The sequence below is a fragment of the Peromyscus leucopus genome, chromosome 1, assembly GCF_004664715.2.
Source record: "Peromyscus leucopus breed LL Stock chromosome 1, UCI_PerLeu_2.1, whole genome shotgun sequence".
In the NCBI taxonomy this organism is placed as follows: Eukaryota; Metazoa; Chordata; class Mammalia; order Rodentia; family Cricetidae; genus Peromyscus; species Peromyscus leucopus.
Genome location: NC_051063.1, coordinates 84,943,308 through 84,969,270, shown reverse-complemented (window position 1 = coordinate 84,969,270; position 25,963 = coordinate 84,943,308). Strand labels below are relative to the sequence as shown.

General features: G+C 43.4%; 1 protein-coding gene across 1 annotated transcript; it reads left to right on the top strand.

Annotated features, from left to right (window-relative positions):
- Positions 1 to 293: 293 nt before the first annotated feature.
- Acsm4 (acyl-CoA synthetase medium chain family member 4) lies at positions 294 to 25,915 on the top strand. The gene is made up of 14 exons (XM_028867810.2): positions 294 to 473; positions 3,916 to 4,158; positions 4,925 to 5,135; positions 8,626 to 8,833; positions 14,195 to 14,338; positions 15,540 to 15,696; positions 17,502 to 17,581; positions 20,015 to 20,138; positions 21,819 to 21,899; positions 22,040 to 22,141; positions 22,563 to 22,690; positions 22,788 to 22,887; positions 24,187 to 24,306; positions 25,442 to 25,915. The coding sequence occupies exons 2-14, from the start codon at positions 3,958 to 3,960 to the stop codon at positions 25,526 to 25,528; spliced, it is 1,743 nt and encodes a 580-aa protein (XP_028723643.1). The 5' UTR covers positions 294 to 473; positions 3,916 to 3,957; the 3' UTR covers positions 25,529 to 25,915.
- The last annotated feature ends 48 nt before the right edge of the window (positions 25,916 to 25,963 follow it).

The following is a 25,963-nucleotide window of genomic DNA, read 5'->3' as shown; positions in this document are numbered from 1 at the left end:
GACAATATCAGGTCATTTAATAGAGGCTGGTCCACAGTAGGTGCTCAGTAAAAGAAGTTTGAAGCAGTTCTTATCATCTCTTTGGGTTGTATTAAACTGGCAGGTTTTCAGGTCAGATCCAGCTATGCCAGGATTCTGGAGCACTCAGAACAGGCATTGTAGATCTCAATATCGGCTCTGGGAATAAGAGTAATCCGCTAATGAGCAGGCTTGGTCTTTGTTGTTTGGCATTGAGCCAGGGGAAGAGGCGTGTCTTACGGGTGTCTGTCCCTTTAACCACAGGTTGTCCAGAGAAACAAAAACTCTCCTCCCAAGGGATTATGATCCTCCCAACTGTACACCAGAGGCTTGAGGCCACAGTGACATAGACACCATCAAAAGAGGAGAAGGTGGGAAGGAAGGAAGCAACTTCGTGGCAGAAACAGCCTTTGAGAAGGAACGGGAGGCCTTCTGGATCAGCACTGCCTTTGCTGGTAAGGTCGATGCGTGTGGCAACCTGGAGGGGATTTTATCTAGCACAGCTGCAGTAAGGAAGCAGGCTATGTACCATGATAGATCCCTACAGACCCAAGGCTGAACAACCATCTTTGATATTTCTACCTAGTAAAGGCAAACTTCAGAATTCAGCTCCATATAACATAGAAGTAGTCAGCCGAGTGGCGGCCAACTGTTGCTCGGTAATTTTCCCACTATTAAGTGTTCTTTTTAAACTCTGGAGACCACAAAGGGTTTAGAATTTATTTAGTTCCACTCTCTCAATTTCGCAGAGATTTTTCTGGAGACATTTTTAACAGCATGTTTATGTACCAATTTCTCCAAAGGTGTTGTTTGAATTTAAAACACTCGGCAGCTTTCAGATTTGACCCTGGAATCGCATACCCTTCCCCGCAGAATCCCACGTCAGGAAATGGCTTCATTCAAAGCAAAATGGTGACTCCCCAGAGTTCTGTGTTCTCTTTTAAGGCCCATCTGTACCAAAGCCAACCCCAAAATCAAACATAGACCAAAAAGATGGGAATGAAGAAATGTTATTAGCAAAAGGTATCCCAAGGTCAATGGAGAAACTGACTCAATCATGTACGCATTTGTAGTATTCACGCCTTCATGTCTGCTCAGAGTGCAGAAGACACTAGGAAGCAGTCAGTTCAGATCTACCTACAACATGCAGTTTTAGATTTGTTTGCATATTAATGTAATCGTTAGTTGGGGTATGGGACATTTCTCCATGGTGGTATGAGAAATAAGAATGCTCCATGAAAAATCATTACCCTTTATTTTGGAGAAAAGAATGAATTTTTTCCTTTAAGATTGATATTATTTGTAGGCAGAAGAGTATTCTGGGTGTCCGTGTCTTGAAAGTCTGTTCAGTTCATTAGACTGAGACCAAGAACAGGGGGGCTGAACGGAGGTGATGGTGAGGATGGTTTGGGCAGTGGAGCAGGGTGCAGCATTAGAACAGTCAGGGAGGAATGGCCGTGACTCCAATCCTTTAGCTTTTGTCTTTGTGGATTTTTTTTTCTTTCACTAAAGTCTTCCAGGATAAATGGTGTTGAGGTTCAGATTTTGTTTTATTATGGTTTTGGTTTTGTGGAGACAGGGTCTCATGTAGTTCCAGCTGGTCTCAAACTCATGAAAATCCTCCTGCCTTAGCCAAATGCTAGGATCAAAGCATGAGCCACCATGCCTGCATGACATTGGGTTGTTCTTATGCGGCACCTTTCAGTCTTAGCTGTGTACCGGGCAGAAGGCAGGGATTTACAGAAGCCCTCCACCTAGCCAGCAAAGACCGGATTATCATTACTGTGTTGTACTGATGAGAGTGAGAAGTGAACAAGAGTGAGAAGTGAACAAGCTAAGGAACTGGAAAAAGTCACTCAGAGAAAAAAATTGTGAGTGTGTGTGTGTGTGTGTGTTATAAAATTGTGGATGCAACTGTGTGTGATATATGTGCATATGTTTGAACATGTGTAGTCATGTGTGTGTGCACATGCATGCCCACGTGTGCATGCATGTTGGAGAGTGAAAGACGGCTCCACTTGGCAGCATGTTAAATTGTGAGCACGGCCCACTCTTTTTTTCTCTCCTCTCTACTGCGATACCTCCACTACATTTCCAGAAAATTGCCCGGGGAAGGCACAAACTCTCTCTTTTGTGGTTGTTTCTTCTCTTTTTAAAATCATATTGATAATCAGCAATGCATGTTAATTATATAAGTTAATTAGTTTCATTATAATGTTTCCATGCATGATCCCTCTTTCCACATTGACACAAGAGTTTAATGCCAACAGGACTAACAGACATAGCTCTTCAAGGGCTGTGGCAAACTTCATTTTTTCTCCAAGGGGTCCAGATGTCACTCTGGGGCAAAGGGGCATGAACACAACAAAAGGGAGCAGCACCCTGAGCCCTGTGTGCTGTTGTTTAGTGTCACCAGGCTTCAGACCCAGCTTCCCTTTGCACCTGCACATTTTTCCACTCTATGTAAACTAACTTTCTGGAGCTAAAAGGCAGAAGGGTGGGGGTGCTCGCCATAGACAAGAATGCCTATTGAGAAGGAAACACAAAGGACATTGTCCACAAGGTCCTGTGGTAACAAGAGCTCCTAGCCTCGGCTCTGCCACCATGAGGAAGACCATCTTGGGCAAGCTACTAGAGTTTGCATCAGCCTCCATGTCTTTGCCTGCAAAGTGGAAACAGCAGCAGCTTCAGCCTCACAAGCTTCTGTTGCGCGTGTGCAATAACAGGAGGGGGGGTGGCTGGCCTCTCTAGAGCAAGAGCTTCATGAACAGCGGCTCTTTTCACTAGCTCTAAGTCACCCCTGGTGCTAAGAATGGAATACACAGCTACGTAGTGTCTATCCAGAGCGGCTAGGTTAGACAGCCAGGGCTCATGGATAGAAATGACAGCACATGGCAGACTGCTATCACCTGAGTAACCCAGAGTGCGAGTTACGGAAGATCAAAGCGAGAAGTAACTACAGAATTAGATGAAAAATACAAATGGAAGAAAAGGTGGGTAATTTTAACTGATATCACAAGCTAGTTCGAAGGAATTGGGAATACAATCCAGGTATCCTGACTCACATACTAATAGTATTCCGTGAAACTATGTCATGACACTACCCGAACTGCAGTAATTAACAACTTGAATGTCCTTTTTGACAAGTCACACATTTTTACATGCATTATCTTATTAAATATTCATAATAAGGATTGTATCTCCCCCTACTATTAATGAGAACACCAAAATATGGGAAAATAAATTTTTTTCCAAAGTCATATGGCCATAAAGTATGCAGTTCAGAGCTTCAGTGAAAGTTTCAGTGAATCATGATGGAGGGATCATGGGCAGAGGAGAGCAGGCTAGCTGAATGAAATCAGTGAATCATGATGGAGAGATAATGGGCAGAGGAGAGGAGCTGAATCAATGAATAGGATGAGATGATGGCAGAGGAGAGCAGGCTAGCTGGAATCGGTCATGAGGAGAATGGGCAGGGGGGCTAGCTGGAATTGAGGGACTGGCAGACTGTCTCTTCATGGTGGAAGTGGATGTTTTCAAAAATGAATGGGATGATTTTAGTGGGAGAAGAAACTCAAGCAGAGGAGTGAGTGAGCGGATACGGTAAGAATGTGGGTTGATGGGGTGGGGGGAACAGGGCGACAACCTTGGAAGCCAATCCAAACTGCAAATATTCCCTTCGTGGTTTCCTTGGAGAGAAGACAGGAGCAGAAATTGAGAGTTTGACAAATTTACAGTTGTCCAGGTTCTTAGGGCTAAACTGGCCACAGGCAGAATGAAGAAGCATTCAGTAGGGGTGACACCAATCAGTGTCTAGTGGTGACGGAGCTATATGAGGATGGAGCATTCTTTAGGAATCTACATCCCAATCCCCAGCTCTACTCACTGTCCCCACAGGCATCTTCACTTCCTATCTGAAGATAAAGTCCTCTGGCAATCATGAAGGCTCTCCTCCACTATCAGAGATTTAGATTTATCTGGCTTGCCAAGCCGGCTGGCCGGCACTTCCACAGAGGCCCCCAGCTCTGGACGTCTCTGACGCTTGCTGACTTTGAAGCCATAAATCGTTGTGAGAAGCCATTACCCAAGAACTTTAACTTTGCTGCAGACGTGCTGGACCAGTGGTCACAAAAGGAGAAGGTACGAGACAGCAGCAGGTCTCCACTGATCCTGTTGCTCTGCCTGCCATGTCCTCTCACTGTGTCAAGTTCTCACCTGTCAGGCTCAAATCGATTCCTTGTCTCAGCAAGGGCAGAAATGAGGATGGCTCCATGGGGACTTACCAGTACCAAGAGCCTGTATACACGCTTCGTTCCAACCAGTGTCTATCTTTTTGTTCCTCTCGGACAACTCAAAGTCCAGGGAGATGGGTCAGATTAACTCAACCTTGGAAACATGCTCCTTCCCTGTTGAAAAAGGGCAAGCCCCCTGAAGGGGTGTGTTTCCAAGACGGTTGAACTGCCGAAGAGTGTCTTCTGCAGGCACACTGGGGAGCAGGTGTGGAAAAGGAGTGGTGGCAGATATCCTGATCTGCCCGCTGGGTCTGGCAGCTTTCCATTACTGTGACAAAATACCTAAGATGCGCAAGCGAAAGTGAAGAGAGATTTCTTTTGGTTCATGAGTGCAGAGATTTCAACGTATGCTCAGTTAGCCCTGTGGCAGCCTTGGGGGTCACAGGGAAAGTGCCTGGGGAGGAAGGCTGCTCACTCCAGGGCAGCTGAGGTGGGAGGGGGGAGGGCCTGGGGTTTGATTATTCTCTTCCTTCCACTAAGCTCTAGAGCCACAGGATAGGGAGCACCCTTTTTAACATCGGGGTCTTTACGGACCATACCTTTAAACAAGTGTGTCTGGGTGACATCTCCAAACCATGGCATGTTACTTTCTCCTTCTCATGTGTCCTGGCCAGTCTGGAGAGAGGCCAGCCAACCCCGCCTTGTGGTGGGTGAACGGCCAAGGAGACGAAGTGAAATGGAGCTTCCAAGAACTGGGTTCCTTGTCCCGAAAGGCTGCTAACGTGCTCACCAAGCCCTGCGGCCTGCAAAGAGGAGACCGGGTGGCTGTGATTCTGCCCCGCATCCCTGAATGGTGGCTCATCAATGTGGCTTGCATGAGAACAGGTCAGTATCACAAATGTCACAGTTGTAAAACACAGAGACCAAAACTTGAGAATTTTCTGAGATTCCAGCTTTGACTAAAGCTACCCTTAAAGAAAGTAGAGAAAAGTTAAAATTAAGAGCAATCATGGTGTAATAATAACAACCTTAAGAAAGAAATTGGTATTATTGTGATAACCATTTGTTAAGGCATTTGCCGAAAGTCACACCACTTGAAAGTTTCACTATTAGGGATCTGGGGAGATAGTTCAGCAGGCAAAGTGCTTGTGCAAACATGAGGATCTTAATTCCCACATAAAAGTTTGGCATAGAGAGACAGGTGTCTATAACGCCAGCACTGTGGGGCAGAGACAGGCACCTCCCCAGGGCTCACCAGCTAGCCACATCCATTCAAAACAGAAAGTTCCAGGCTCGCACCTATACACCCACACACACAAGTTAAAAATGAAGGCGAGAGTTACACTATTCAGAGTTACACACAAAGCTCTACTGAAGCAAATGTGAATGTCAGCCCGTCTTTACAGGGCAGAGTGCTGTGCCCACGGCCCAAGGTTCTCTCTTCTGGGTGTGTATCTGGATTCTCTGCCACAGGAAAAGAAAAGCGAGTATTTGGGGATGCAAAACTTGTAAGACTATAAAGTACTCTGGATGCAAGTAGGAAAAACATCCAGTCCAAAGAATTGATATATTCAATTACACATTTTACCCAAAGTAGTAATATAATGCACCCCAAGTAAAAACTTGTGCTTTCTAACGGGGTCGGTAAGCCACAGACTTCAGGTTCCCCTTGTTGGGGTAAATAGAATTCTTTGCTCTGCAGCAAGCCTGCTGACTGAGACCAAGATCAATCCTGCAGTCAACAGAGTCTAACATTCTCACCGGGTCCTCTCCTAAAGAATTCTCTAATCACTCTAAAAAACACCACCAATCTTCAGACACCAACTAAAATAAATGAGAATGCCTAAGGACAGACTACTACAAGGAACAGAAAGATGTTTGTGCAATGCTATTAAAAATCACACAGAAATGACTGGGCGGTGGTGGTGCACGCCTTTAATCCCAGCACTCGGGAGGCAGGGCAGATGGATCTTTGTGAGTTCGAGGCCAGCCTGGGCTACCAAGTGAGTTCCAGGAAAGGCGCAAAGCTACACAGAGAAACCCTGTCTCGAAAAACCAAAAAGAAAAAATCATACAGAAATGGAGACAACTTGAATAAAAATGATTAAATAATTTATAGCCTACTAAGATGTAAGTTTAGTCGAAGTGCTGACTGCTGCTTGAATGTCTGGTCCTGATGGGATAGCACTTAAAAGACAATTTATTCTAATGAAAACCTAACAATATTAATATAATCAGGAGAATTTCATAGAATTTAAGATACTCTTGCTGCTAATAAAATAGATGAAAACAGACATATAAAATATTTGCATTCACTATATAAAAAAAGACACAAATGGGAAAACAACCATAGTTGGGAAAAGATTAAGAGCGGTTTTATCTGTCAGAAAATATGCACTTCATACTACTTGATATAATTTATTTAAATTATGAAATCCATGAATACAAACACACAAGCTAATGTTTTAAAAAAAAGTTCATTAAATGAAAAAAAAAAAAAAAAAACAACTACGGACCTGCTTTCTCCCCAGGATGTCAAATTCTTTATGTGAATTTTTTAAACTGCTTGCACTAACCACCTGGCAAACTGTTTTGATTTGCTTCAAGGCATGCCCAAGAAAGCCTAAGATACTTGCCATCCAGCAAATATTTGCTGTCTGAAATCCATTAGCAGAACCTGCCCTGACTCCCAAGGTGGTAAACTAACCATTGAACAGATTCACAAATCCACCAGGAGACTATACTTGTAATTCAGTAAGAGCAAATGATTTGTAAGAGAAACCAATTTATATTTTTATGTTGACTGATCATTCTGAGATGCTCTAATGTGCTTTCTTAGGAGAATAAAAGCTTAATCAGTTGAAATATATTCAGTAAGATAGCCTTGGGATGGCAAGACGGCTCTGCAGGAAAAGGTGCTTGCCGTGCAAACCCAGAAACCCAAGTCTAATCCCTGGGGCCTACCTAAAGGTGAAAGGAAAGCACTGACTTCCCGAAAGTTGACCTCTGTCCACAAGCATACCATAGCATGAGAAACACACACACACACACACACACACACACACCTTCCTATTTCGTTGATTTCAGAATACACAGCAAGGAATACATAGCTATACAGAACCGGTTTTGGGAATAATGGAAATGTCTTATTGGCTTTGCCACTGACTAACTTTGTGACCCTTGGGTGAGTTATCATCCACTGGCATGTGATATGTGCTCAGTGAGGTGGTGGCTACTGCCATGTTCTGCATGCCATTGTCTTCCCACGGGGTCACTCTGGAGAGTCAAACCACCTTCTCTCGGGGCCGTACATCTAATCCTGCTCCATGTGTTCTACTTGTGAGGAGCTTTGAAAACCTGTCTCTGGCTAGAGTGTAGAATGAAGTGGGATAAATTGTTACCCTAGTCATCTAAGCAAATCTTGGTGATAAGCAAATCAAATCTTTACATCAGAGATTTGAAGGCTAGTTTTGCCACTCACCAGCTATCACCAAAGTCTGAACGTGCCTTCCCCAGGCTGCTTTGAACAGTTGCCATGGGTTATTGAGATAGCTCGGTTAGTAAAGGTGCTTACAGCACAAGCTTAGCATCAGGAGTCCAATTCCCAGGACCTACAAAGAGAAGGAAATAACCAGGTCCACAAAGGCATCATTTGACCTCCATACAAAACACATACATGCACATGCATGCACACACTCAAATAATAGATAAATAAATATATCTTTTTAAGTTTTTGAAAAGTCGTCTCTAAGCATCCGGGTCTATGCAATCTATCAAAAAATGATGAGCAGGCATTTTTGCATCTACATATAGTTTTTCACTCTGTTCTGTTGCACTGATGTAGTATGTATATTATAAAACAATTGCAAAGAGGAGATGGCACATGCAAAGAATTATAGTGTCTCAGTACCTTTGAAATTTCTATTATTTTCTCCTCTCATTCACAATGTATTATCTTGCAACACTCACCTTGGTTGAAAAGATTGAATAAGATAATGTTCATGAAAATATGTCATAAAATGTAACACGAGGATTAAATGTTACATAACTGTTGCATAATCACATCAAACATGACATTAAATGGCTCTTAGGATTAGGCCATCATTATGAACCAGAAGCTGTCATTATCCCCATGTTACAGGTAAAGAAGGGAAGGCCAGAGAGACTAAGTTGCAAGGCCAGGACTAGACTCAAGGCCTGTCAGACTCCACAGCCAGAGCTCTAATGATCCCACATGCCAGGGGCCTGTGGAGTGTCCCAGGGAACCAAGACACGGGTGGCTGAGGGCTGAAGTTCTTCTCTACCCAGGTGCAAGGCCCACATTTCCCCCCTAGACTCCAGAGCTGTTAAGCTCAGGAATTGCTTTATGTTTCAGGGCTTGTCTTCATGCCAGGAACGACGCAATTGACCAGAAAAGACATCCTCTACCGGCTGCAAGCATCCAAGGCCAAGTGCATTGTGGCCAGTGAGGAAGTGGCCCCTGTGGTGGACTCCATCGTGTCAGAGTGTCCCAACCTAAAGACTAAACTCTTGGTATCTCCACACCGCTGGGACGGATGGCTCAGCTTTCAGGAGTTACTTCCGTGAGTATTTGGGGTGGAAGGCACTAGCAACAGCACAAATCATAACTACAGCTCTGAATCTGCTTGTCCAATGACTCAGCAGTATCCTGAGTTGATCTAGGTTCCTTCCCCAAAAAGAATTTTTTTAAGTGTACGTTATTTTGTCTACACATAAGTCTGTGCACCATATGCATGCAGTGCCCACAGAGGCCAGAAGAGGGTGTTTGATCTTCTGGAGTTACAGATAGTTGTGAGCTGCCATGTGGGGCCAGGAATTGAACCTGGGTCCTCTGCAATAACAAGTGCTCTTAAACACAGAACGATCTCCCCAGCCCCCAAAAGAATCATTTACTAAATGATTTACTGGCAGAAGGAAGAAATACAGCTCTGCCCTGACTTTGCTGTTTCCTCTGTGGCCAGTGATGAGTGTGCAAAGGCCCTTGCCCAGCTCTTGGGTCACAGCTATTACCAGTCTTCCTTTTATTCCTTGGCCATGCTCTAGCTCAGGGCCTTTGCACTGGCTGTTCTCCTACCTGGGATGCTCTTTCCTAGTCCTTTTCATAGTTGTTCCTTCTTGTCCTGTTTCAGTTAAAATGTTTTATCATGTTGCTGCCCCTGACCAGCTAGATGAGAGCCATAGACACTTTTCCCTTCACACCACTGTTTCTTCACATCGCTGGTCCCTTTGAGGGATCAGACTAGTCTTTTGTTCTCATAGGTTTAGTTTTATCTGGTCCACCATTTGGCTTTGTAAATAAAGTTTTATTGGCACACAGGAGGGCTCATTTGGTTTTATTGTCTGTGGCTGCTTTCATGTAATGATAGTAAATTTGGGCAGTTGCAATAGAGACCTTATTACATACAGAGCCTAAAATGTTCGCCATCTGGCCCTTTGCAGAAAACATTACAGCTCCTATCCTAAATTATATGCTCAAAGGAAGATAAAACTTTGCTGCACATTTGGTTGATACCTTTATCTTCAACACCTAACAACACATAGCTGGGTGCTGAAAGAATATTTAATAATCAATTGAACAAACAGATTGCTTAACCTTGGTTTTCTTCCTATGTAAAATGGGGATAATTTGTACTACAAACATCTAATGGTAGTTGAGATAAAATAAGCTATGAGAAAGCATCTCCTAAGTTTTTAAAAAATGAGAAAAATGTTTATTAATAGCATTATACTTATTTCAGTGGCTGATAATTTGTAAAAAAAAATTTTTAAAATGCAGTCCGTATTTTTTGTAAGTTGTGAATCCAGATAAGTTAAATGAAATTTCTTAATCTATGAAATCAGGATAATGACAGTATGGGGTTGCAGAAAAGACAAATGGAATAAGGTAATATGACATTGTCTTAGCTAGGGTTTCCATTGCTGTGAAGAGACACCATGACCACAGCAACTCCTATTTAAAAAAAAAATTTAAGTGGAGTAGCAGTTTACAGTTTAGAGATTCAGTCTATTATCATCATGGTGGGACATGGCAGCAAACAGGCAGACATGGTGCTGGAGAAGTAACTGACAGTCCTACATCTTGCAGGCGACAAGAAGTGGTCAGTGACACTGGACAGTTATCTTGAGCATATGAGACCTCAAAGCCCGCCCCCCACAGTGACACACTTCCTCCAACAAGACCACACCTACTCCAACAAACCACACCTCCTAATAATGCCACTCCCTAGGAGCTTATGGGGGCCAATTACATTCAAACTACCACAGACATGCTCAGCATAATGCCAAGAACAAATAGCGGAGTAATTGCAATTGTACTGGAAGGCTGGGTTCACACAGAGGATGAAGGGAGCAGATGTGGGTCTGGTTGGCTTTGTGTGGGGAGACGGGGTAACTGGGGAACTGTCATTTGAAGGAAGATGAGACTGGCAATGCAGCTCGGTGGCACAGTGCTTGCCTAGAATGACAAGGCCTCCATTCCCAACACTACAAAATCAGAAACTAAAAGCAGAAGAATGGAGATCTTAGAAGACAGTTTAAGCAACACAGCAAGCACTATAAAAAGAAAGAGAGAGGGAGAGAGAGAGAGAGAGAGAGAGAGAGAGAGAGAGAGAGAGAGAGAGGGAGGGAGAAGGAAGAAGGAAGGAAGGAAGGGAAGGAAGGAAGGAAGGAAGGAAGGAAGGAAGGAAGGAAGGAAGGGGAAGAAAGAAAGAAAGAAAGAAAGAAAGAAAGAAAGAAAGAAAGAAAGAAAGAAAGAGAGGAAGGAAGAAAGAAAGAAAGAGAGGAAGGAAGGAGGGAGAGAGGGAAGAGAACCAGCAGAGACTGCTATAAGATAGTAGTAAGTTCAGGTTTAGGAGAGCTGGAGAGATGGCTCAGCAGTTAAGAGCACTGACAACTCTTTCAGAGGAGCCAGGTTTGATTCCCAGCACCCACATGGCAGCTCACAACTATCTGTAAGCTCAGTTGCAATGCCTACTTCTGGCTTCCATGGGTCTACATGCATGTAGTGCACAGACCTACATGTAGGTAAAGCAGCCATATACAATTTTTTTTAAGATAGTAAGTTAACCGCTAGCCATAATCAGATCAGGGATCTAAGAATATCCAGATGTCTAACAGGTGAAGAACATGTGAGTCTCAGGTATAAAGATAAAAATCTGAAAGTTACCAGGAAAGAGTCAGCTCTGAAACTCCAGAGCTCAGAATTCAGGGGAGAGAAAAGCAGACCTCAGCGTCACCCCTGCGCATCTTCCTGCCTCTCAGAGATACTAATGTCTCTGCTTCTAGAAAAAGTAAACACATAATAAAAGCCTTGTATTAGTAGGTTTCCTTACTCAATTGAGAAATGTCCAGAGACAAGAGATGTCCCCTAACCTAGGATGTTAGATAAAGTAACATAACACCCCAGTCTGGAACCCACAACATCCAACTTCACCCAATATTTGTACTGAAAGAAAAAATTCAACGATCTTTTTCCATTTTGAAGGAAGAGAGTTACCAAAACTATCTCAATACTTGGTGAAACTATTTTTGGCATTGTGGCCTGAATATGCTTATTACGTAATGGTCTCTACAGTTCTGATAGCGTCCTTCATCATTAAAATTAGCTGAGGGCTAGATATGTAACCCAGATAATAGAGTTTATCTAACATGGATGAAGTCCTGAACTTCTCCAATGCCTTGTAATCTGGGTGGGGTGGTGTGTGTGTATAATGTCAGCACCCGAGAAGTGGAGGCAGGGGTAAATTTAACATCATCTTCAAATGCACAGTTTTCAGCCAGCCTGGGCTCTATAGACAATGCCTCAAAACAAAATGATAATATAAAATGAAATTCATTGAAATGAAACCTTTTACTTGGATTTTTTTCCAAAAGGTAAATTAAAAATATAATGCATGAGACCAGGCATGGTGATGCATGACTTTAATCCCAGCACTCAGGAGGCAGAGGCAAGCAGATATGTATGAGTTTGAGGCCAAACGGATCTATATAGTGAGTTCCAGGCCCAGTTAGGGGCTACATGGTGAGGTGTGTGTGTGTGTGTGTGTGTGTGTGTGTGTGTATGAAAAATCTGAAATATTGTATCAGTTATCCATCACTGACTAACAGCCTATCCAATATTTACTGATGTAAAAACAAAAGTAACATTTTATTTGCTTATATGCTGTGAGTCAGAAGTTCATACACGGTTCACCAAAGGCAGCTGGTCTCTGTGTCATATCAGCTTGATGGGGTCAGAATATAAGAGAACAGGTTTATTCCTAAGCTAGTGGTACTGACTGACAGCAGAGGCACCTGAGTTCCATTCACGTGGCCCCTCTGTCAAGCAAGACAATCTGAAAATCATCTGGGGCTGGGTCCTCTGGTCTCCAAGGACAGGAAAAACAACTGTGACACCTTTGCAAGCTGAAGAAGTCCCAGAATCCCTGGCACACTGTTTGCACCAGGTTAAGTCGTAAATCTCACCCACATTTAAAGATGGAGGCCCTCTGCTCCATCCCTCAGTACAGGAATGGCGTGTTTGTGCAGGGATGGGAGGGGCTGGAGAGCTGTCTACACAGCCTTCCACAGATTGCTATCACCTAAGATGAATGCTTTCCATCTTAGTAATCCAACTGATGACCGGAACAGTACTGACGGTTGCCTAATTGGCTAGCATGGATCCCAGTTTAGCTGTCTTTCATTGTCCCATTTTTGGTATGATGCCAGCATGACTAAGAGAGTTCCAGACATAAACATTGTATACATTCCATACATGCACAGTATTCATAGGCTGTGAGACAGGAGGAATGGAATGGGAAATGGACAGTGGCATCCTGTCTCCATTATTCTTTTTTTCTCATGTAGATGTATGCATGGTGTGTGTGTGTGTGTGTGTGTGTGTGTGTGTGTGTGTGTGTGTGTGTGTATTCCCATGCATATGAGCACATATATATGTGAGAGTCCACATGTACATGCTTGCATGTAAAGACCTGGGGCTGACATCAGATATCTTCCTCAGTCTCTCTCATCACCTTACACACTCTCTCATTACCTTACTCACTCTCTTGTTGAACCCAGAGCCCATCAATGGCACTATTCTTGGTAGCTAACTTGATCTAAAGCTCCTGTCTCCACCTTCCAAGCCATGGAATCACAGATGGGCCACCACACCAGCCTGGCATTTACAGGGGTGCTGGGATTCAAACTCTGGTCCTCACAAGCCATCTTGCCCAGCCCTTGTGACTCTTTTTTCAAAGCAAGCAAATGTCTCCTGTAAGTAGTAGGGCTTTGCACCTATTGGCTATAACTCTCCCAGGCCCGTTCCTAAACCAGCCACTGGAAAGGAAAAGAATGATCCTGGTTGGCTTGCTTAACTATGGCTAACTGAGGAGGCAGTTTCCCCGAAGCACCTGGCTACCTACTACCTGAACAAAACCAGACTTTTATTAGTTCAGGGAAAGGAGAGGATGGGTATTTGGTCAGCTACTAGCTAGTTCTGTCAGAGATATTGAAAATTCTGAACAACAAAAACTTTTTAAAGTTTGGTCTCATTGTATTTGGCTTTTGAGTCTAAAGGTCTTTCTCTAAGCCCCAATTCTTGAAATGGTATCAATTTACAAAGATTCAGTGCTATTTTTATTTTTATTTTAATAAATTAGAAAGACGTTGAAACAAAGTATATGTGCTTTCATTATTGATATGTGCGAGATCCCTTGGCTGTCTATTTGGCCTACAATTAAATGAGCTTACAAACGAGGACTTACGCTGTTGAATCTTTGCCCTGATCTTTAGAGTCCCTGGAAGATTTCCTGGGAGTTTCTGCTCAGGGAAGCTTTGTGGTAGGTTTAGTCCATGACTCCCCTGTGGTAAGAGGGAAGTGAGAGCAGAACAATAGCAGAGTTGACTGGTCTGTCTTCAGCCTCTATCTTGGGGTTCATCTGCAGATCGGCTTCTGAAGAGCACAGCTGTGTGGAGACAGGAAGTCAAGACCCAATGGCCATTTACTTCACCAGTGGGACCACAGGCTCCCCAAAGATGGCTCAGCACTCACAGAGCAGCCTTGGCATTGGGTATACCCTTTGTGGAAGGTAGGAAGAAAAAAAACTATGGTTTTGTTCTTGTTTTGTTTGCACCTAGGTCTCACACTGTGGCTGTAAATCCTTATGTAGCCTACACTGACCTCAAATTTACAGCAATCCTCGTCTCCCCACCCCCAAATTTGGTATCGCAGGAGTGCACCACCACACCCACTTCTTTGTTTTGTATGCAGTTTCCCAGGCTGTCAGTGTGGGTGTCCAACTGTCCATGGGACACCTCACTTTGAATGGCTATTCTGGTATCTCTAATAGAACTCTCAGTGCCCCTGTCCACCCTAGGTAAATAGTGCCATCTAATGAACTGATCAAGCAAGAATTTAGGACTGGAGCTGGATTCCTAGCATGTCTGCCATCCTCTCCTTATTGCCAGGTGAATTTACCTACCCAGAAAGGTCTTTAAAAATAAAGGGTCTACCTAAAACTGTTACATTGCTCTATTTAATTTTCCTTATACTTAAAGCATTCAATGATCAATCTCAGTCATCAAGCCATAAGATCTAGAATATCCAAGGATTATCTTCTGATATGCCTAGGGGATTGCTATCTTGATTAGGTTCACTGAGATGGTAAGACCTGCCCACCGTGGGTGTCACCATTCCTGGGCTGGAGTCCTGGACTGAAAGTGAGCTGAGCACAATCATTTGTCAGGCTCTGCTTTCTGACTGTCAACAACATGTTATCAGCTCCCTCAGGCTCCCGTTGCCAGGACTTCCCCAGCATGGTGGAATCTACCCTGGAACTGTGAGCAAAATTAAGCCCTTCCTCCTTCCGTCAGAGGATTTTATCACAGCACTTTAAAAACAAATATCTTATCTACCTCTCCTATAACATTTACATACTTAGTTCACATTATTGTGTGTTTGTTCCTACTCTGTTTCCCTAAAATAAAAGTAGAGATCTGTCTGTGTGCTTCATGATAACAGTGCCTTCTACATAATAGTTGCTCATTAAATATTTGTTATAGTGATGGACAAACCCATACTCCAGTACACCAAACCCAGCCCCCATTCTACTCCGGGATGACGTAAGATTCAGGAAATCCTTCTAAAGAGAAGGGGATGTACAACTCTGCACGTGCTCTGAGGCTTGCTTCCACTGTGGTGCGGGGCAAGGCTACTCCTCAGAAACACAAGTGTTTGCTTACCAATTTTATGTTTGTTTTTGCTCTGTTCTGCTGCTTCTCTGTATGCAGGTATTGGCTGGACTTGACCCCCTCAGATATCATGTGGAACATGTCAGACACTGGCTGGATCAAGGCTGCTATTGGTAGCGTGTTTTCTACGTGGCTTCAAGGTGCCTGTGTCTTCGTGCACCGGATGGCCCAGTTCAACACTGATACCTTCCTAGATGTAAGTCTTGATCCCACAAAATCATAAGGAAGGGATTCCTCAGACTCTAGGGCTTCCCAAGGTTCTGGAAATCATGGTTGTTGTTGTTGTTTTTTTTTTTTTTAAAGCAAAGTCTCAGGGAGTTGTCTTAGGAATGCTTGTGAGTGGAGGGGACCCACACCCTCAGAGGCTGCAGCTGCAAATCAGTCAGGGTTCACAAGTGTGCATAAGTCATGGCAGCTTAGGAACATATTTCTAAATAACAGAAGGCTCCAGTTTAAACATTTTTGTTTCTGATCTAATGAAAAAAGGGCAATAGCTGACCTCAGGAGTCCTTTCTCTTACAGCAGTCCTTTCCAATTCCATCTCTTTCCCCATCCTGTGTTCCCCATTGTAATTCATAGACCCCAATACTCCTGCAAACCAGATATGCACATCTTCCACCAGACAAGGCTACATTAAGATATCTAATAGCACAGCAAGCTAACTGTAGTCTACACCACATCTCAAAAGAACTAGAGGGTAAGATATTCCCAACACACAGAAGTGATTATATTTGGGGATATTCACATGCTAATTGCCTTGATTTGGTTGTATGCAACATATATATATACATATATGTATGTATATGTATATTATTATACTCTATAAATCAGGGCTCTTTAAACATTGCCACTGTGATCTTTTTTCACCCAAGAATGTAACCCTCCCGCTATACAAATCCAACATTACTGACAATAAATCACAAAGAATTTATTTTAAAATAATTCTTTGATAAATATGTAATTTCACAATTCATTAAAAACGAAGCTAATTTATACACTAATAAAAATATCTGACAGCTTTGGCCTGATGAAAACATGATTAAAGCCAAGTACATTCAACAGTAAAAAAAATCGGTTATTCTTTATGAAATCCATAGCATTTATAAAGCATCACACCTGTGTGTGAATAAAAGCTGTGTTCAATCTGTGATTATTTATTTATTTTTTCACTACCTGGTCTAACAAGATAGATTGAAGGCCTTGAGAGAAATACAGTGAGGTAAAGGAAGGGGGCTCTCTGCATCAAGTTTAACAAGTGTCCTGAAAAAGAACTGTTTACTCCACAATTTCAAGACTTCTTTTGCAAAACAAGAGCATTTTTTAATTTTATAAAGATAATATAGTTGTGAAAATCTCTAGAGGACTTGTGTCATTCTGAGACGTATACATTGCACTTACCAAAACGTTAAAGCCTCTGAAGCAGGTGCACAAGAAAAAGGCCACTTTATGAATTAATTGAATGATGCAGTGGAGCCTGTTCCTCCATTAGGGGCTCCTCTGACACATGATAGTTTCACTAGACTTACAGGGCCAGCCTAAGGAACTAGAGGTGCTGTAAGCCCGGCAAAATTTACACCCCTCTAAAGTGCCTGTTTCTGTGCTTGCTCAGTGTTCTCTGAAGACGGCTGTCCTTCACAGGAGTGGTGTGGAAAGGTCCTGGTAGACTAGCTCAGTGCAACACAGACACATGGGTAAAAATGGGTGTGAGTTCACCATGTGAAGTTCTGAAGTCGAGTAGACCAGTTCATATTTTGGATTGTTCTCCAACTCAGCAATTCACCTATTGAATTTGACAGTGTGGTCCTTTTTATAGAGTGTGTGCATTTCTCTTTCTATTAACTAGAAACCCCCAACATGTCACTAATGACAGCTGGTGAATATTGACTTTCTTATTCCGTGTGATTAGTAGGCAGAAATGGAAAAGAAAGGTTGTAAAGTGTCATCTCTAGCCACAGCCTCTAAACTGACCACTCCTGACATGTCTGTCTTTCTGTCATCCAGACGCTTACCACTTATCCCATCACGACCCTGTGCAGTGCTCCCACTGTGTACCGGATGCTCGTACAAAAGGACCTTAAGAGGTACTGGACAGAACTCTCCATCTGAAGCACAAGCGGAAGCTGTCATCCAACATGGCAGAGCTTCCTTCCCTGTGGTGGCACAGGGTGGCCCAGGAGTCTGAATCTCAGAGTATTGACATCTGGACCAGTTAACATTGTGTCTGGAGCTATTCTGTGCACTGTGTGATACTGAGCAGAGGCCAGTAGCATCATGCTCCCCTTTTCCTTCATTCATGACAATCAAAATGTCCCAAGATGTTATTGGTACCTTATGGGGGCAAAATCATACAGCAGCTTAGGATCCAGGGGACGGGCTGGGGAGATAGTTCAGTCAGTCACATGCTTGTCACTCAAGCATGAGGACCCGAGTTTGATCCCCAGGACCACGTGAACATTCAGGTGTGGTAGTGAGCATTTGTAATCTAACACTGGGAAGACAAAGACAAACAGATTCCTGGGGCTCACTGGCAAGCCAGAAGAGCTTGCTTGAGGAGTTTGAGGCCAGGGAGAGTCCCTATTTCAAAAAAAAAAAAAAAAAAAAAAAAAAAAAAAAACCAATGTGATGGTACTTGTGGAATCACACCTGAGGTTGCCTTCTGACCTATACAGATATGGGCATCTGAACACACACATACACCCACACCTATAGGAGCATGCATACACACACACACACACACACACACACACACACACACATATATATATATACACATATACATACATACACACACACACACACACACACACACACACACACAATCTTTAGAATGAGCCCCTTCACTTCAAAGCAAGACAGGCAAAAAGCATACCTTTGCATCCTTAAAGAAAAGCTAATAAAACTTATGACTTCAGCGTTATAAATGTTTTAGCCAAACCATCTGCCTGTTAGGTAGAGCTGTAATGTATTTCTGTGTAACTAATTAAAATTTAGCACACATGGTATTGTGTGACAAAACTTTTTCTGGAGAGACACAACACCCACATCTACTCACCCCACATAGGCAGCTAACAACAGACCAAAGTACAGACACTACCAAAGTCCAACTTGGTGAACCAACAACAGACAAAGTACAGACACCACCAAAGTCCAACTTGGTGAACCAATGACTTTTATTCCGGTTACTTGAGTATGGGTGAGGGGTTACCTACAGGAACAGAAATGACTCAAAAATAGCAGTATCACCAAAGCCTACTCCAGCACCAGTGACAACTCACAAAAGCTCACTGCACAGCCTGAAGGCAGCTCAACAGGTTGGAGAGTGTCATTTCCAAGTAACTCCGTTGGTTTAAACCTCTTGCAGGCAGCTGGGATGTTTTCTGCTTCTTCCAGGCAGCTGGTCTGGTTTCAGTCTTCTTTGCAGATAGCTTTGTTCGAGGCTTTTCAACTTTTATTGCTTCCTCTGGCAGGGATGGGCGGAGCAGACCTTGTCAGTTTCAGGGACTTCCTAAGCTCTTTTGAGTTGTTTCCTTAGGGTTTTAAGATGCTTCCCTGCAGGGTGGAATGTTTCAATCTTGGAGGAAATAGTTACACAACACATGGAAAAAGAAAGAAGAGAATATTTCAGTCTTGTAGGCTTGGCCATCTTTCTTCCCGACTAGGGCTAGATGCCCAAGGGAGGAGTGCTGTGAGAGACTGTAACATGGAGAGGCGTCCCTTCTTTTCTTGTCAGAGTTACCTCCTTGTGATTATCAATGTGAACATCTTGCCTCACATTTCAAGCATAAGCCAAAGCTATATAGGGGTTACTTGAAGACATAAGGTACATTTTGCCCATGTAGCCTCCTGCTTGTTTGGGGCCCCACTATATATGAGAGTCAGACTGTCCCATGTTTTCTTGTCTGATCCAATAGGCCACTAGTTAAAAGCAAAAGATCAAAAGTCAAGCAGGCCGGGCTTTGCTACTTGCCTACTTGGCCTCGCTAAGCCCCGTTAATTTCACTTATGACTCTATAACAAGGATTCAGTGTGGGTGGCATGCTTGGGCAATCTGCCTGAATAGATTCACAGTGCAGAGCATCCTACTTGATGCTCTGTTACTGGGGAGGCTTTTACAATTTCTTTAGTCTCTCTAGGCTCCCCTGCTCTATGAAATAGGGCCCGTGAGAAATCTAAGTGTTCCTAGAGCTACTATCACACAGCCACCACCTAATCTGTGCTATATCATTTATCTCATAATTATAATACTGTGTATTATTATTAGCATTTTTATCCACCCTTTTCCCTTCCCTTCTATGCTCCCTACCTGCCAAATATGAGTTTCTCCGGGAACCTTCTGTTCGCCACTCATGTGCTCCACACAAATAGAAGGAACCCAGCAATATGGGAGATATTCAGAAAATATTTAGGTCCTGAACGTTTCTAAGATCCATTTCTCCCAGCTCTTCTATTGCTTGAGCATCTGAACTTGTGATGAAATAATATCCCCCAAAGACCATGCAACTCTGTCTCCCCAGATACCAATTCAAGAGGCTGCGGCACTGCGTGACAGGAGGGGAGCCCCTCAACCCAGAGGTGCTGGAGCAGTGGAAGGTGCAAACCGGGCTGGAGCTGTACGAAGGCTACGGACAGACTGAAGTGGTACATTTGCAGGACCAAGTTTAAGCTTACAAGTTTTACCTCAGTGGCCATGGGAGACTGGGCCCCAGACCCTAGAAGATACCCAAATCCTCAAATGTTCATATTCCTTATATTAAATGGGACAGGATTTGCACAGAACGTAAACACATCTTTCTTTATATTTTAAATTGCTAGATTATGTATGGTACCAAATACAATGCAAAATGACTATTTAAAACTGCTATTTAAATAGTTTCTCTGCTGTGTTAATTGGAAAAAAAAAACAGGACAGCAATGCTTGTATATACCCAATACAGGTGCAATTTTTGCTTTTTTATTTATTTGGGTTTTTCAAGACAGGGTTTCTCTGTATAGCCCTGGCTGTCTTGGTACTCCCTCTGTAGATCAGATTGGCCTCAAACTCAGAGCTCAGAGACCCACCTGCCTCTGCCTCCTGGGAGCTGGGATTAAAGGCATGTGCCAACACCTCCCGGCAGGTACAATTTTTACAACCACATACTTCAAATCCTTGATTAGTTGCTTCTAAGGATAGAGATTCTATGTATATGGAGACCTGGCTGTACGATGGGGCTTATTCAGCCCCAGGATTGACCACTGAGTCCTTGAGTGCCCCACTCATGCTCCAAATCTTTATGGAATTTCTCAGAATACCTTGCTGCAAATAGTTATCATAATATGTGAATTGCTCAGCTAGGTGTGGCTAAAAGGGGGCTGTTATTAGCCTTTTTTTTCCTCCTCCATGTACAGGAAATATCTCAGCAAACTTAGGGCCTTATGGGGTTTTCCATTGCACTGAGGACCTCCCCAGCCCCTAGAGCCTCTGGGAGAATTTATTCCAATGTGCATACAATGGAGCCTAGTAGGCATGGTTGGCAGATGAGTGGTCCTCAACTAGGTGTGGCAGAATATGCCTGCGATTCAAGTACACAGGCAGCTGAGAAAAGAGGACCACACATTCAAAGCTAGTCTCAGCTACATCATGGATCTAAGGTCACCTCCACCCTCCTTTAGACCTTGTCTCTAAAGTCCAAACTATAACAATAAGAAAGAAGTATGGTTCTCACAACAGCAGTAGAGATGTCACATAGAAATGTGGTAGAATGTAAATCCTCAGATCCTATCCAACATCACTGGATCAGAACCTTGGGAGTGAGGCTCACCCCAGAAGATGACCTTGATTTTCTGGGAAAATCAGGCAAAACAGTGGAGGGTAGGTGCAGTGTCTACAGAGGCCAGAAGAGGGTGTTGAGTGCCTTGGAGCTAGACTTATAAGCAGTTGTGAACTGCCAGGCATGGATGCTAGGGACTGAACTTGGGTCTTCTGGAAGAGCAGTATGCATTGTTAAACACTGAGACATCTCTCCAGCCCTCTCCATGGTTTTTGTACGCTTGTTTGTTTTTGAGACAGGCTCTCTCACTGAACTTAGCACTCACCAATTACGTTAGACTGGCTGGTCAGTGATCTCCAGGGATCTGCCTGTCTCTACCTCCCCAGCACTGGGCTTACAAGCTCACAACCACTACACATGGCTTTTTATGTGAGTTCTGGAGATCAAAACTCAGGCCCTCGCATTTGATGGCAAGTGCTTTATTAACTTGGCCATCTCCCCAGCCCCCCAACCTGAATCTTGTTTTGTTGTCAGAATTTTCAAACCTATATAAAGCATGTCCTCTTCACAGGGAATAATCTGTGCCAATCGCAAAGGACAAGAAATTAAACCAGGCTCCATGGGAAAAGGAGTAGTGCCCTACGATGTCCAGGTGAGTTGAGAAGACATCTGGTTCAAGAAAAAGAAAAAATGCTTTGGTTTTCTCCTCTTTGAACTACTATTCATGATCTGCTTTCATTTTATGAAAAGAAAAAAAGGGGGTAAAGACTCAAATTATTTATTTTATTCTAGATTATAGATGAAAATGGAAATGTCCTACCATCTGGCAAAGAAGGGGAAATTGCCCTCAGACTGGATTCTACTCGGCCTTTCTGCTTCTTCTCTGAATATGTGGTATGAGCATGAAGAACATGCTAGCCATGTCTGAATACAGAAATGGGCCCAAATTTCATACCCACCATACCTTGCTATGTCTTGGGCAAGTGTTAATTACAGGTCTGTTTCATTAGCTGTAAAATGGGGAGAATGACATCCATTTCTTGAGAGTAACATTAAGACAAATTCTCCATGTAAGAAACCAGTCACAGTGGCTGTCCTCAGAGAGGAAAGGTGGACTGGCTGAGGGAGAAGTTGCACGAAAGCCCTGGAGTTCACAGCAGAGGTTTAGCTCTTATATCTTAGATCCTTTGTGTTCTAGTGCCCTTTATAAAAACCCTGATTTCTTTTATAAATATGATGTGAAAGTCCCTCAGTGGATGTCACACCCCGTCTGTTCTGGCCAGACTAACCCCCAAATGTCATCTTTGATTGGTAGGACAATCCAGAAAAGACTGATGCCACAATAAGAAGAAATTTTTATGTCACTGGTGACAGAGGAGTAATGGACAATGATGGATATTTCTGGTTTGTCGGCAGAGCAGATGATGTCATTATATCCTCTGGGTTTGTACATTTGCTTTCTTGGAAAGTGATGACATGGCAGGGTGGGAGATCTCCTACTTGAAGAATGTGGTGATCAAAGGCTTCCTCTCCTCTGCAGGTACCGGATTGGGCCATTTGAAGTGGAGAGCGCACTGATAGAGCACCCAGCGGTAGTTGAGTCAGCTGTTGTCAGCAGCCCAGATCCCATCCGAGGAGAGGTAGAGTGGACGTCAGAACCAAAGCAGCAATTTCATTGTCAAGTTCTGTCCATGTGTCTATGGCAAAGGCCCACTCAGGGGCGCTCCTTTAGTTCTAATCAGAGGGTACATTATTCAGGTAATCTACTTTACAAAGGAGTTTTCTATCTCAAAGAGGTCTGGGGTCCTTTGAGTGGCCCATGACAGAAACACCCCTCAATTCAGGGGTTTGAGCTTCATCCAAGCATTCCTGTGACGTTATGGAGGCTCAGTCTCCCGTCTGCCTAAGATCCTTCACTGTAGTTCTTCCCATCACATAGCAATCAGCTCCAGACACAGATAAGTATAACTCCCTCCCACCCTACCAGGAAGGAGTGAGTTCTTTTTGCAACTGTTTCAAGTAAACTCCACCACATCTCTAGCCAGTGTAGTTCAGCAATTGATGTAGCCAACTGGCTCGACCTGGATGATATGCCGGTCAAGAGCTATCAAGGAAGGTAAGTACTGGTAGTTCTACCAGAATGAAGTGAGAGGAATGTTGCTTAGACAACTCAGAGACTGCTGTTCCATGGGGAACAGATGCAGTGTAAGCAAAAGCATCAGACTCATCTCCTATACAACTATTACAGCTCAAAATACATTTCTTATTGAATTGAGAACAGAAATTGTACCCAGGGTCCCCCCTAAATTCCCATTTGTCTGTGTAGGAATCACATCTCCCTTTCCTCCTGGAAGTTTTCTGAAGACTTAGCAAGTAGAAAATGTTGAGTCGGCGTGGCTATCAGTACCCTCCCACCTTCTTCTATGCCTCCCCTCACATATCATGACCTACCACAGGGGTATTCTGAATGGCATCTTCTTGCCCCTCCACTCTGGATCTATTCCACTCTCCAAAATATTTTCTCCTGCCACCACATCTTCATCTTTTCAACGTAACTGATCTCAACTGAATTCCAGAATCTCTGTCAGATCTCCTTCATATCATATTCTTTAGAATCTCCATTTGTCCTGCTCAACATGCTTCTAACTGTAGAAGTATCATAGCATAAATGCCCACCTCAAAATCAAGGACTGCCCGATACAATCAAGTGAGCAGAAATGTTAACTTCATGTGATATAAACAGAACTCAGCACTCCCCACATTCGTAGTCCACGCCTCTGGAAAGAGCTCCCCAGATGCACTTTATAATCTTTACAATCTGCACCCAAGTTCATTCAGCATCTCTGGGGTTTGCACTGCTAGGAACAGTCCTGCCTGTGTTCAGCAATGGTTCCAAACCATTGGATGTGTCTTACAAGCCGATGCCTTTCCTGCCGCAGGTGGTGAAAGCGTTCGTGGTGTTAGCGGCACCCTTCAAGTCCTCCAACCGTGAGAAGTTGACTGCCGAACTTCAGGATCATGTGAAAAACTCAACAGCACCTTACAAGTACCCAAGAAAGGCAAGTTACCTTTGACTGTGTCTGGTTTCGGCTTTACACTTGCTATGTATCCTACAAGATACCTTTCGAGTTTGTTTACTATGACAGTTTTTTGTTTTAAAGTGTTTTATATTTAGGATACTACAAATGATCTTTTTAAAAAAGAAGAAAAAAAGAACGTTTTAAAATCAACACTGCAGGGGCTAGGGGTATGACTCCTTGCTGTGTGAGGACCCCCAGAACCCGTGCAAATGAGGGGTGGGTATGCTGGCCCACCTGCCTATAATTATAGCCTTAGAAGGCAGAACTAGAACACCAGAGCAACCTGACTAAGGTGAAGGTAGGAGAGCACCAGAGCAAGCTAGCTAGCAAGACTAGCCATATCTGAGAACTCTGGGGTTGATTAAGAGACACGGCCTCCATTAAAGGTGGCACGTGTGTGGGTGCGCGCACGCACACATATACACATATACACACACATATATACACACACAGAGAGAGAGAGAGAGAGAGAGAGAGAGAGAGAGAGAGAGAGAGAGAGAGCGCTCTTCCTGAACCTCTCTTCAAAGGACAAAGCAGCAGCACATGTAAAGACAAAGATGGCTGCTGCAGCACCTTCCAGCACTGGAGTAGTACCAGCTGCTGCTGGATGAGTACAAGACCATCTCATCTCCATTGGCATCATTTGGGCCAATGCGTAGTTCGTGTGATCTGATCCAACCATCCTCACACTTTCTCCATTAAAATAACTAAATTGGTAATTCTTTGACTTTCAGAAAAGAGATGTGAAGGCATCTAAAGGTAACAAACAGTATTATCTTAAGAGAAGAAATCAAAGACAGAAGTTTACGGGCAGGGTGTAAGGTGAAAACTCTGAATACTCTATTCATCACCCCTAAAGTCCTCAGATTCTTTAGGTCCCAGCTCTTAAAAGCCGTGTTTTAAGAAAAAGGCCTCTTCTCTGAACCAGAGGTAGTAGAAGGCAGTAGTCTCAGGTCCAGACAGAGAAAGCTAAAGAAAGGATGAAGAGATTATTTCCTTTTGGCAGGACACACCAAGCCTCCAAACTTAACCCTTAGCCAGTTTCTCCTGCTGCACTGACAGCCGGGATGAGACAAATGGAACCAAGCCTCATGGTGTGTTCTCTATCAATTAGGTGGAATTTGTTCAAGAACTTCCGAAGACAATCACTGGGAAAATCAAACGCAACGTGTTAAGAGACCAGGAGTGGGGCCGAGCATAGCTGGATGAGAATGAGGCGGGACTATGTAATGATGCAATTGTTTTAGTACTTGTTTCCTGAAAACTCAGTGACTATACATTCTTAAAACACTTTACGATTTGTTTTTTCCCCATTTGAAAATAGGTTTTGTTTTGTACCTAAACAATAAAAAAACAAAAAAAGCAAAACCTAAACATGTTTGAGATGCTCTTCTGATGCTCAAGCCAACAGAGAATGGCCAGGTCAAATGACTGCAGAGGGGGCAGCATGCCATGAATCTGTGCTTTGTTCTTCTTGTCCTGAGTAATTCCAAATAAAGATGGACTGTCCTAAGAGAAATGTTTAAGACGTCTGTATAACCAGTCTTCATGAGATCATGGGCTCAAGAAGATTAAAATACTGCTCAAACCAGGAGTATAAATGACTCAAAGGCCAGTTAGTGCGTTTAATGAAATT

Coding starts and splice junctions, on each gene's coding strand:
- Acsm4 (XM_028867810.2), top strand. CDS start 3,958: ATGAAGGCTCTCCTCCACTATCAGAGATTTAGATTTATCTGGCTTGCC. Junction 17,582..20,014: donor GTACAAAAGGACCTTAAGAG/GTACTGGACAGA, acceptor CTGTCTCCCCAG/ATACCAATTCAAGAGGCTGC. Junction 24,307..25,441: donor CTTACAAGTACCCAAGAAAG/GCAAGTTACCTT, acceptor TCTATCAATTAG/GTGGAATTTGTTCAAGAACT.